Genomic DNA, 12,954 nt, shown 5'->3' on the forward strand with positions numbered 1-12,954 from the left:
TTCTTTATATCTATCTATATATCTGATATTCAGCATTTGTCAGATTATTGAAATCATTTTTAAAAATCTGATTCTCAAGTAAATGTACCTAGTTACATTCCATCACTGCTTGTATGCAAATCTAGTTTTAAGAACTTTATTATTTCAGTTTTGTGCTTTATTGTTACATGTTCCTTCAGTAAATAAGTGTGTTTACCAAAGTAATCAGCTTGGAGAAGCATTTTTCACATGGAGCTCTAGCTGGTCGTTGTCATAAACACAAAATAATCCCCCTCTAATCAGGGCTGAGGTTCTGCAGGAAACAATGGCCTATTAGCTTACAGTCTTTTGTTGGACGTTACTGAACAGCGGTGGGTGCATTATAAACAAAGTATGACTGCAGTGAAATCAAACTGACTGCATCAGTTCCTCTAGCTCTTCAAATATATAAATGTCTTTCTAAATTCACAGTAATAGTCACAATTATCTTTATAATGAGGCCTGTAAATGTCCTTTACATACACAAACATCTTGATGTTTATTTTCTCGCAACTAAGACTACTTGAGGAAGTAACTGAAACCACAAATGTTTGGTGACTCATATTGTAGTTGTGAGTAACACCTTCGACTTCCAGGATCAACACTTCCAGAGAAGACTTGTGTTTTTACTTCCCTATGTCAGATTTTGCACGATCAAAAAGTCTGACATTATAATATTTCAGTTATGCGTACCGATTAAGAAAAACGTCAGTCTTCCTTTGCAAAGTTTCATCTTCCAGGTGATAAAAAGATTTCACAGCACAGCAGAATTTGGTCGACTTTCAACACAGATGAGGTTTATTTGTATTAATGCCTCACATTCTTTGTATAATCTGAAAAATTACAAAAGTGAGCTGACGATACGGTCACCAGCATCATTTCCTTATTCCAATGTTCACCATTACAGTACATAAAGTATGTCACAATCCGAATGTTAGAAGTACAACAGACAAATGGCAGTTTTGTGCAAAAACATCATCATCAACACGAAACGTTTCAGAAAATACAGTTCTCAACATCAAAACTGGCAGGGCGATCTGTGTAAATGTAAAACAGTAAGACAGTTAATCAGCTCTCAAGTGCAGGTTCCATGCAGTATCAATACCACTCTGAACACAATGACACAATTTTATTTCATTTTCTTTATCTTTTGTTAACAACATCAGAACTGGATCTCTGTGATAAAACCTCCAGGTTTTTAATATATCGGGCTGATGTCACTGAGAGATTACCCGACAGCAAGGCCAATCAAACCATTGGTTCTCAACCTGTGGGTCACAAGGTCATCTCCAGGGGTTGCCAGATTTTCAAAGTAGATTTTATTGAGTGTGTCTTTGTTTACATTTGTTTTTACCATGCGCTCTGTGTGATCGGATTACAAGTGGACAGCTTGAAGCCCGTCAATTCACACCTGGCATTAAGTATGTCTTGATCCACTTCCCTGCTCTATATGCAAAAATACACCCACATCACAGGCGCAAACCGATTTCTTTACACAAAGAAAGAAATATCTTCGTCAGAATGTTTGCAGAATCAAGAAGTAGGCCTAAATAGTTCATACTTTGTTGTAGACAGTGTTTCATAAAGTCTATAAAGTTTCTCCTAACGCAACAAGTTTCAAAATGTAGCGTTTTTTCAAGGGAGTCTGGGGACTGTTTCGACAGGTGTCAAAAAAAGTAGCCTTAATTAGTTACCGTTTCCTGAATCTTGCGACGGTGCGACAAACTGATATTTTTCACAAGTAAAGAAACATCTTAATGTTTTGTATTTAATGCCGAATTTACAAGAAGGGAGCAAAACGTTAGAATTTATCATAGCCTTTTAACAAAGTTCATTAAGTTTCTCCTCATGCAACAACTCTTAAAATCATGAGATGTGTTAAGGGAGTCTGGGATACTGCCGTTACTAGTTCAATGGTGCGTTCACAAGCATCTGCTGCTTAAATTGGGAGGTTAAGAGAGGCCAAACATGTAATTTACATTACAGTGAACCAAATGGAAATCAGTCAGTGTTTAATCCATTCTGCCTGTAGTTGTGGCTTCTTCTTATTGTTATGCGGAGGACGTCAGTTTAGTAGGTGGTCCTCCGATGTGGCCACCTCTGAATGTGGAGTGATGGGATCTCAATGAGTCTTTAGGGTGTTCACAGCTGTAGATCGGATCACTCAGAACGCATGCTGATACCACATGTGAACATTTCTATTTTGGCACTTTCAGGATGTTGTGCATTAAAAGTACCGGTGTTTGGTGGCACTGAACACCAACAGGATGTTTAAGGAACGGGCGCAACTTGAAAAGGTTGAGAACTTCAGTTTTAGACCGGATTGATGCTTTACAAAACAGTCTTAAAGAGGGCACCCCATCTTTGGCGTGCACCATGACAACTTGTCACCTTGGTCGGTCTTCATCCAAAAGGACTGATTGGTTCGACTTTTGGTCATCTGTTCAATATAAATATAGGTTAATATTTTAATATAAAAAATAAGGCAGGTTTTTTTGTTTTATGTTTTGTGTTCTTCCTAGTAGGATTTGTCCTGTCCACACAGCCACATGCAGTGTAGCGGTTCATATTTGTGCACACCACGCTGACGACATCAGAGCAGCCTCCTGCTTCATCCTCTGTAAAACTGTAAAAGTGTCTGTGTGCAGCTTCGGGCAGCTCTTTTCAGTTCATATGGCCTTGACATCGATAAGGTGGCCGTGTTGCGCTCCTTGCCTCAGGGTCTTGATCCCTTGCAGCTTGCGGCCGTGAAGCGTGAAGCGAGACCAGGCGGCCAGCTGGAGCAGGGCACAGGTGATAGGCACAAACACCAACATGTAGAAGCAGCCCAGGCGCAGAGGCGGCGTCCCTGAGCCGGAGGCAACGTCAGGCACAGAAACCAGAGAGTCCTTCACAGGTTCCCTCTCGAAAATATCATAACCTGTGGAGGAGAAAAAAGTAGTTCCTTCAGTGTATGCAGGTGGCTGGTATTGCTGAGCGAGTACAAAGATCCACTGATCTGGATCCAAAGCTAGTAAGCAAGTTTGCACTCGCCCATCATCTAGTGAAAGGTAATATTTCCATCAAAAACAAAAAACAAACCACGTTAGAGTGAGAATAAGTGCTGCCTGTACCTGTGTAAACACAAAGGAGCCAGGTGCCGATGAGAGGGGCGAATGTCTGGCCAGGTTTGGTTAACAAGTTAACCATCCCGAAGAGCAGCGCAGAGGCGGCCTGCTGACGCCGGTTGACCACAAAGTCCTCGTCCACCAGATCGGAAATAACCAGTTTCAGCAGCTTGCACGTCCCCTCTGTAAACACCCGGTTACTAGGCAGGAAGGGGAAGAGAAGACACGTTACAGTCTTTGTTTTGAAAGATGTTTTGTAACGTAAACAGGTGTTTAAACCAGTTGATTATCAAGGGCAGGTTGTTCAATTCGTCCTCACATTATTCCCATTAACTAAAGTGTGTCAATTACCATTCATAATATTCATTTGTTTGTTTCTAAGGAGGGAAATGGTTGCAGCTCCTGATGTAACACAGCATGCTTAGGTGTGCCCCTGTATTCAAAACCACATTTCATTATGTGAAACACAGCGAGAACTTTATCACTTGTGGCTGACGTGTTTTAGTATCAGCTCAGCCTCAAGGTTTGAGAGAAAGAACCAAAAGCCCTCACACCCCGTTGAACAACTACCACAACTGTGAACAGTATGACTAACCACACACTCCGTCAAGGCTCAGCTGCTGAGTGCTTAAGAGAGCGTTTGATAGCATTGTTGTTCACTAAAAGAAAATATTTGACATCAATAATGGAATAAGACGCCTAACCGCCTAAAGAAAACTGAAGAGGGACGAAGGATCCTCAATTCACATAACTGTATTTTCATTTTATATTGTAATTATCTGAATTTATCTATCAGATTCTTAACCATAGTTGCAAAGTTTTAGGGCTTTTACGGTATTTTATGTAACATTTAAACTCTTAATTTATCTGTAACATTATCCGCAATAATATCAAGTTTTAAATGCTTTAAATATGCCTTTTCTTTCTGTCAGTGTATCTCTCTGATGTTGTTTTTTCCCTTGTTTTCTTTGCTATGCAATCGACTCAATGTCATTGTAAATAAGGGTCACCCTTCAATGTTCTCAATAAATGAATGAGAATTATTTTGGGCTGCATAAATACAGGCACACATCGGAGCAAAGTTTAATTTAAGAAGTAAAAAAGGAATTCTTGTAGCATGATATTTGAATACAGCATGTAACGAATGGTGAGTCAACCTTGGACACTACTCGTCCTCTGCATGTGTTTTAGTGTGTCTGTGTATTCAGCTTCGCAAATATTAAACCCTGAAAAACAAACAAGCAAACAAAAAGCTGTCACGCATCAGGTCCCTGAAGCGTGCACTGATGTGTGTGCGTGGCCATACCTAGCAATGAAGATGCACAGCAGATAAATGTGGTCAGCCCCCGCCAGCAGCATAGCCACACTAAGTCCCAGTTTGAGCATAAATAGCCAGCGGATAACCTGGTAAACCCCGTAACGCTGGCACAGTGTCAGGAAATACAAGTTGTTCAGGTGGGGGGCAATGTAAGAGATGCCTGCGTGGGAGCAGAAGCAGAGCCATATTTTTTAAAAAGGAAAAATCAGCAGAAACAATAGTGATTAAAACAAAAAGACAGCAAATCAATATGAAAATAGAAATCTTTTCTGTTTTAGACTCAATTAGAGCGGTCCATAATGATTCAGGAGATATATTTCAGACATTTCACTGCTTTTCTGTCATGGATGAAGATTTTTGGGGCAAAATCAGATGAATTCATCAAGCTGCATCTACATTTTCATCCAATTATTGGCAACTAAAATGTGCTTGTAATACTAAAAAAAAGCTTGTATGTCAAAAGCCTGCATGATGCAAGTAACGGCAACATCACCTTTTGTAATTTCCTTAAAAAACGATCAACCTTACATGTCATAATTACTGCCGTTTGTGTGGCCTAGCTGTAAGACTACCAACTGTTGATTAAAAAGACTTGAGTGTGTGAGTTATTCCGGTCTCTTCACGAGATCTTACCCAGTAAGATTGAGCCAGTGGAGGCAGAAATATTGTCCGAAAGGAGATGTTCCAGGAAGAGAGGGAAGAAGTTGCTGTTGAAATGGCAGTGAAACACCTGTAGAGAGAGCACATACTTCAAAATGTCAGACTGAAAGTCACAAGTTTCCAAAAGAAACAAATAAATAAAGTAAAGAAGTACAATTTGTACTTAAGTAAATGTACTACGTCACTGTCCAACCCTGCCTTTGGTTATTTTACATACTTTTATAAATGCTGTACAATGTTTATACAAGACTGCTGTGTTAACAAGCACAAAATTAACTTTGTCCATATAATCGAATGGTAATTCTAATATTTTTGCCTTTTAAGAAGGCCATGTTAATCAGGTCTTTCCATTTTATCCCTCTCAGCACCTGTAGCACGTCCCATGTGATAAGCATCTTACCTGGACGAGGTTCATGGACACAAACCACATGAAGTTCCTGTGTTTGGAGAGCTGTTTGAGGTACTGCCCGATGGTGACAGGTTTTTCTGGATGGGTAAGTGGAGCATGTCCAACACTCAGCCTGGGAAGAGCCAAAGAAAACGACAGGAGGAGTGAGATAAAAAGGAAAGATAACAAGACAGACTGAAAACATCTCAACCAAAGTAATTGAGAATTTAAAGACCTTTAGTAAATCCTTACTCTTTGAGTGTCTGTGCCTCATCCTGTCTGTGAAGGACTTCCTTTTGGAAACGATCGCATAGCAACCGAGACACCAAGAAAAAGCCCAAGATGGAAAAAGCTGCCAGAGTCATGCAGAAGAGACGGAAAAAGTAGAAATCTTCCTTGTCCCAGAAGGAGTAAGACAGAAAGACCGAGAACGAGCCCAAAGCGCTGAACACGGAGCAGTGGAAGTTGAGGCGTGTGCGATCTGCGGCGGACACGGCGAGGTCGGCCAGCAGGGCGCTGTGGTGGAGGTCCACCAGAGTGAGGAAGCCGTCGTACAGACACAGGCACAGCAGGAACTGCAGGCCCGGTCTGGCCCACGCCACCCAGAACGCCAGGAAGGAGAGAGCGAAGAGAGGGCCATTTGTGGAGAGGGATTGCAGCCGCTTCAGCACCACCTCTGGAGTCGTGATCGGAGGGCCTGACCTGAGTGGAACAGCAAACAAAAGATAGTCACTTTGGTATGGTTGATACTATTATACTGTATAACCACCTATATATATATATCTATAAAATCAACATTAACACCATAAAATCTACAAAAACCATCATAAAAAGGACAATAAATAAATAAATAAAAGTGGAAATGGTGCACGTCATTGCTACCAACACTGAATCACGTTGAAGGATGCAGAACACGTTATCACCTTGTGCCAATAAAGAGTCACCAGGTGCATAATGCTGATGGAAATACAAACAAAGATGGCAGCTTTTTGTTTGACAACTGTCGCTCTAAAGTGTTGACTTTGCTCCATGAGCATCACTGCAGCTGATACAAGAGTTTACGCTCAAACATTTACACGTTTAAGTGTGTATAAATGTTTTAGGTCTGAGAAGTTGTAGGGTAATGTGTGCAGGAAACACAGTGGTAATCAGCTAATATCACGGCTTATTCTCGTAATGTATGTTCTGTTGTAATCAATGCAAGCCTAATTTAGGGAGTAAGTTTTGCGATGTTTTAAATGTTTTCTGGGTGGGAAACCCTTATTTACCGCAGTGTTTTCTCAGAGAATAAAGAAGGAAGAAGAAGTCAGGATGGAGACTTACTGAGGAGAGCTGAGGAAGGCGCGATCACTCAGCCAGCCGAAGAGAGGGTCATTCAGACTGTTCCATATGAGGAACACCGTCTGTGGAGCAGAAGACAGGAATGCTTTTTAAAAATCAATAAATAAAGGATGAAGATGGTTTTCTGCTAAGCTATAAGATGAGGAACTCGTGTGGGATGACAATACAGTTGTATTATTTTTTTAAATTTAAAGTAGAACTCGGCAATATGCTAGCTACTTACGGTTTGTTGTCTGTGAGTCATACACAATTTACAGAATGGTAATGTCAAAAAATGGTACAAGCTAACAAGACATCAAGACCCAACCACTTATGTTTAATCTTGCTTCACCAAAAAAACTAAAATGAAAACAGACATCATGACCTGTAATTTTCCACACGAAACTAGAGGGAGGTTTCTGTCCTCATTACATTTTCTCAAACCCAAATGGTTTTAAAGATAGAGAACTGTGGCTGAACATGGTGGCCGACTACCAAACTGGTTTGAAGGACCAAAGCGACAATCACGTGTTACTGGCTACGTGTTACTAAATTATAACTACATTTCAAGCCTGGACTACAAGTCAGCATTTAGATCACGTGTTTAACACACACAGCTACAGATCAAAGTCGTTGTCACTCACCTCTCCCACCCAGAAAGAGATTTTATCGATCTTGTAGATGGACACAAACGTCTCCACATAGTACAGGAGGAACACATTGTGGAGAATGGAGGTAAACAAGGCCAAAGAGCCATAGAGCACTGCAGTGGAGAAGACGCCTTGCCAGAAGCTCGAGACGCTCCTGCCCATTCTTCTATCTCAATCACTCTGCTCCGTCTCTTCTCTGTGCCAAGCTGCAATCATCTCACGGCCTGGCCGACCCAGGGTCACCACCTCATCGTCACCTGCAAAGAACAAGTGAATAAACCCATTTAGACATGATAGGAACATCCATTAAGTTATTTTCAGTTCATCAGACTCAGAAAATATATACTTTCACCATGAAGTATAACTGAACACTCTGAATCTGAATACGCTTAAGATTTTTCCGAGTATTACTGGAAGTTAGTACAGCATCGCAACATGAGCAACACAAAGTAATATTAAGGTTTCTCCGACTCTGCAGAGTTTGAGCAGACCAAAGGGGAGCTATTTCCACAGCAACAGTACCGTAAGTACTCATTAAAGTTGGTTAGGCTGGGGGCCACAGTTCCCTTCTCCTCTGGACCACACCCAGCTTTGGCGTGTGTGTGTGTGTGTGTGTGTGTGTGTGTGTGTGTGTGTGTGTGTTAGCTGTTATTTTCCTCTGTTATTTTCGTGAGCTCTCCTCTAACACACCACCAATGAGTCCCCATAAAAGCTGGTTTCCTTCACAGTGAAATGACAAAAAGGAAGGTCATATGATACCCAGTCTTTTATTTTAGCTCTTTCAAGTTCTTTCATTGTGCCTTATTGCCCTCAGGTGTCACATTCAACACTGCATTCTTAGGGTGTGATGAGCGTCTGTAAATGCTAAAGGGAAAACTACTTCTTACGATAAAGAAAGCGCTGGCTTAAATAGCACAAATCTAAAAGTTGTCTCCATGTCACACATCCTTGTGAAATTCTGTCTTTTGCCAAACAAACCGAGTTCCCCTCCATGAATGCAAATCCTGCAGCAGTTTTTTTAAGTCACCGGGATTGTTTCACTTCCTTTTTGAAGTCCCTGCTGCAGTCTCACACGTAGCACCCTTGGGAGAAGAATTCACTTAAAAACCACCAACAGGCATCTTACTTCGCAGTCACACCTGACTCCCACAAGCTCAGACTTGCCTCGACTATGAACATAAACATTCTCTCATATCTTCAGCGGAGAAAGTCACATTATATCTCACAATAACAGTGTCTCAAGGTGTTGTTTGATACTGTCTGAAAGAGACAACCACAACGAAGTGTCTAAGCAACGTTGCAAACCCGCAGCTTCATATCACGATCTGACTGAGATAGAAAACTTGGCCGAAGCAGCCTCCTAACTCTGTTCCTATCTGATCCAAGTAGTGAGGCAGGATAACGCTCATCTGGCCGCACCGTATCACATCTCTAGCACATATCTTACTAAATCAGAAGTGGTCTGCTTGGTAACAGGCGACAGAGCGGGACTTGGATCTACAAATAACCAATTCATGTCCTCTCAGCCACAGCAGATTCAGAGAAGAGAGGTTTTCTTTGATGAACCTGTTGTATTCACTCTGATAGCCAAAAGATAAAGCAGCCAAACATGGTGACTGAGCTGGTGACACCAGATCTCAGCACTGATTGGGGAACATCCGCCATCCCATGTATCACTTGTTGCACACATACAGATTACACTGTACATGTGGTTAATAATACTGAAACTGAAAGCAACAGTCCTGTTCAAAATGTCTGTCAGCAACAACCAGTGCACTACAACAGTATTAGCATTTGATAGCAATATTATAAATCAACAAACGTGTAACACAAGCATACATAGCGTCCTGTAATGTAAGTGAGCCATCACATAAATAAAAGGACACACGCTGTAAAGGACAAGGAGTGTTTAAATTGAAAACCAGGTGTCAAACAAACAGATTATTCTGATTATTAACATTATTCACCAACGCTATCGCGTAGGGTTACTACCAGCTAACTAAGCTAGCAAGTTAGCTAGTTAATTAATACACTTGGACTAACGTTATTGTCGTACTCGGCCATTAAAAACAACAACTTACACCCCAAATGTCGTGTAACAGTTAGTCGGCTGTGTCTTCCCATAAAAAAAAAAAAATCGATAACTACCTGTTATGATTATCTGTGATTCGGCTGGAAAACGTAGCCAACTTCCGCTAATGGTTAGCACCAGCTAGCCTTAGTTAAATGCTAGCACTAGCTAACCGGTTAGTTAATAAACACATTTACAACTAGCTTCGAGGATAAAAGCTAAAAAATGTGTCACGTACCCGGCAGAAGAGCTGTTAACCACACCGGATGAATCGTGTGTGTGTGTGTCGGTGGGAAGCTGACTTGTCTGCCCCGGTTCCTCTGCTAGTCAGCGGCTGCAGCGTCTCGATCACTGGACGGCGACCAGCACAATGCAGGCAGACAGACCGACCACGTCATGACAGTTACAGCCGGTTACTCACAGCCGTGACGACACGAGACCACCAGCTGCTGCTCCACTCCGGTTCCACTGAACTTCCGGCGGAGCGTGCCTCGCGGGAGCGCGCACACATCTAAGGCAAAAAGTGTTGATTGATTGATTGATTGATTGATGGATATATTTTTATTTCTAACAAGAAATCAAAGAGTGAAAAAAAAGCTTTCAAAAAACAAGTGAAGACAACAAAATATATATATATATAAAAATATATATATTTGTATAGATAAACATGTATACAGATATAAATACACAAAAATATATACACAAATATATAAATATATAGACACACACAAATATATACACAATTAAAGCTGCAAGCAGCGATGAACGGACACACCACACATTGACATGGCTCCTCCAGTGGCCAAGCATTGAAAGTTCAGACTGTCATGCCCACCAGGAATAACGTGTGCGAAAGCTTTTTACCACTTTTCATCATCAAGGTATGAGGATGAGTCTTAGTGACTGTGAAGTCTGTGGCGTTAAATCTGTAGGGCAAGTTAATTAAAGTACGAGCCATGGAAATGGGTGGAAATGGCGGCAACATCTCAACTTTGAACCAAAATGGCAAACTTCCCGTTGGACTGAGGTTATGGGTCCAAGAGGCTTTTTTGTGCGTTTGGTCACAATACTTATGCTTGCAGAAATTCGTTAGTGTATGCGCATGTAGGAGGCGGGGCTTCACGTTTGACAAAATGGCCGCTGTGAACCAAAGTGGCCGACTTCCTGTTGGACTGAGGGTTTCGGTGCCGGGGGGTATTTTGTGCGTCTGGTCATGATACATATGTATATCGGAGGCAAAAGCTTTTGACAAGGTGTCATCATCAAGGTCTGAAGATGATATTTAGTGAGTGTGAAGTCTGTGGCGTTAAATCTGTAGGACTAGTGAAATAAAGTACGAGGCGTAGAAATGAAAAAAACTTAATGGGAAAAGCCATAAGGGGGCGTTAGGGGGCGCTACTGAGCTATCGTGCTGCACATGAGGGCAGTTGTAGTATCGAATTAACGCACTCATGTGTAACGAGCTACGGGCCAAATCTGGTGACCCATGACTCATGCAGCCAGTGTAGTTACATGATCCCAACATGATTTTGAGTCAATTGATCACATGACCTGGAAGCTATTGAGCTAACATGCTAATATTTACATATAAAAATTAATAAAAATTACTAAAAAATATTTAGAGATGTAAAACGTAAAAACGAGAGGCGTATCTCATGCAGCCAGTGTAGTTACATGATCCCACACTGATTTTGGGTCAATTGATCACATGACCTGGAAGCTATTGAGCTAACATGCTAATATTTACATATAAAAATTAATAAAAGATAATAAAAAATAATAAGAAATATGAAAAGATGTAAAATGTAAAAACAAGAGGTGTATCTCATGCAGCCAGTGTAGTTACATGATCCCAACATGATTTTGAGTCAATTGATCACATGACCTGGAAGCTATTGAGCTAACATGCTAATATTTACATATAAAAATTTTAAAAAAATAATAAAAATTGCTAAAAAATATTTAGAGATGTAAAACGTAAAAACAAGAGGCGTATCTCATGCAGCCAGTGTAGTTACATGATCCCACACTGATTTTGAGTCAATTGATCACATGACCTGGAAGCTATTGAGCTAACATGCTAATATTTACATATAGAAATTAATAAAAATGACTAAAAATGACTAAAAAATATTTAAAAAATATTCATTTGAAAAACAATAGGGCCCTAAATATATGTGTGTGTGTTATGATTTTGTTTTTAGAATACATAATGTATTCTGAAGGAATATATCCTGAGTAGTCACTGATCAAAATGTATTTAAAGCTATTTTTTTAATTCGATTTGCTATACATTTCAATTAATGACAACTGTTTTTTTTATTTGAGACAACTTAAAATAATCAGTTTGCTCCAACCTTCAAAGATGGTTTGCATGATTCATTTATTTACATTGATTCCATGTCAAATATTTTGTGTGATCGATTACTTCAATTTTTTTTTTAAGTAGATCCAGTGTTTAATTTTTTTCAGTGTACCTTTAGAGAAGTGGTATACATTTATTTGTGTATTCATTTCCATGTAAAAGTGTTTCTGATTAGACCAAATAAGACACCCCTGGAAATTATTTCATTTTCAATAGTGTTCCAATGTAGTGTAATGAGTGTAAATGTCACACACAACAAAAGCCAGTGCTGTAACTGGGCTGTAACTGGGCCATAACTGGTGCTAACCGTGGCCCTGATTAGCCCCAAATGTGTCTGTTATCTGGGTAAAGTATCCACCGAACAGTGTTGCACCATCTGTATATATTCTTCTACCGAGGTTGTGTTTTGAGAAGAAACTTTTTTTAATCTGTGAACTCGGTGTGTATATTGAATTATATTGTACATACCAGTAGACCAGATCCCTGTCTAAATCTAAAGAAAGGAAAAGGGAGCAGGAAAGTATTTGACTATCTGTCTTTCCATCTCTGCTCCAGCAGGGGTCAGTCACAAGGCACAGATCCCACTGATACAGATCAGACTTACAGACAGGAGACACATTAGAAGAAAGTCTGTTTATCACAGTTTTATGACTGTTTTCGGACAATCAATCGGACATTTATAGGATGGGGTAACATGAGACAGTTTTTGGTTGTTTTAACTACAACATAAAAGTGTATTGTTTAAAATAAATGTTTCTACATACACCTCTGATTTCTGTGCACCTATCAACATCAAAACAAGAAATCAAATTATCATAGTTTCAGAGCAGTGTCCCATCGAAAAACAAAGCTAGTCCCATGCACAACATGCCCAAAGGTGGTTAATGAGGAGGATAGGAACAGAAATTCTTGCATTTTGAGGGAATGAGTCCATGAAAGCGGTGTGCAAGTTTCTTGCTGTGGTTGGCAACTTGTTTTGTTAATATGTTAAACAGTTACCAATTTAATTCTTCGTCACCTGCGGAGAAAGTCCCCAGACTCCCTTTAAAAACCACTC

The 12,954-nt window shown here is 40.3% G+C and overlaps 1 protein-coding gene across 1 annotated transcript; it reads right to left on the reverse strand.

The window, feature by feature from the left end:
- Nucleotides 1-788: 788 nt before the first annotated feature.
- mfsd13a (major facilitator superfamily domain containing 13A) lies at nt 789-9,948 on the reverse strand. Its single transcript, XM_084342331.1, has 9 exons — nt 9,771-9,948; nt 7,456-7,718; nt 6,815-6,894; nt 5,744-6,193; nt 5,504-5,624; nt 5,077-5,173; nt 4,432-4,603; nt 3,132-3,325; nt 789-2,938 (listed from the first exon to the last, which is right to left on the reverse strand). Exons 2-9 carry the CDS (start codon nt 7,621-7,623, stop codon nt 2,688-2,690), a joined length of 1,533 nt encoding a protein of 510 aa, XP_084198457.1. The 5' UTR covers nt 7,624-7,718; nt 9,771-9,948; the 3' UTR covers nt 789-2,687.
- Between the last annotated feature and the right edge of the window lie 3,006 nt (nt 9,949-12,954).

Source organism: Pagrus pagrus (assembly GCF_965226575.1).
Source record: "Pagrus pagrus genome assembly, chromosome: 21".
Classification (NCBI taxonomy): domain Eukaryota; kingdom Metazoa; phylum Chordata; class Actinopteri; order Spariformes; family Sparidae; genus Pagrus; species Pagrus pagrus.

Excerpts from the sequence above, each read along its gene's own strand:
- mfsd13a (XM_084342331.1), bottom strand. The coding sequence starts at position 7,623 with ATGGGCAGGAGCGTCTCGAGCTTCTGGCAAGGCGTCTTCTCCACTGCA. Across the intron at positions 5,174-5,503 it reads TGTCCATGAACCTCGTCCAG|GTGTTTCACTGCCATTTCAA; the intron begins GTAAGATGCTTA and ends CTCTCTCTACAG. Across the intron at positions 3,326-4,431 it reads CTGTGCATCTTCATTGCTAG|TAACCGGGTGTTTACAGAGG; the intron begins GTATGGCCACGC and ends CTTCCTGCCTAG.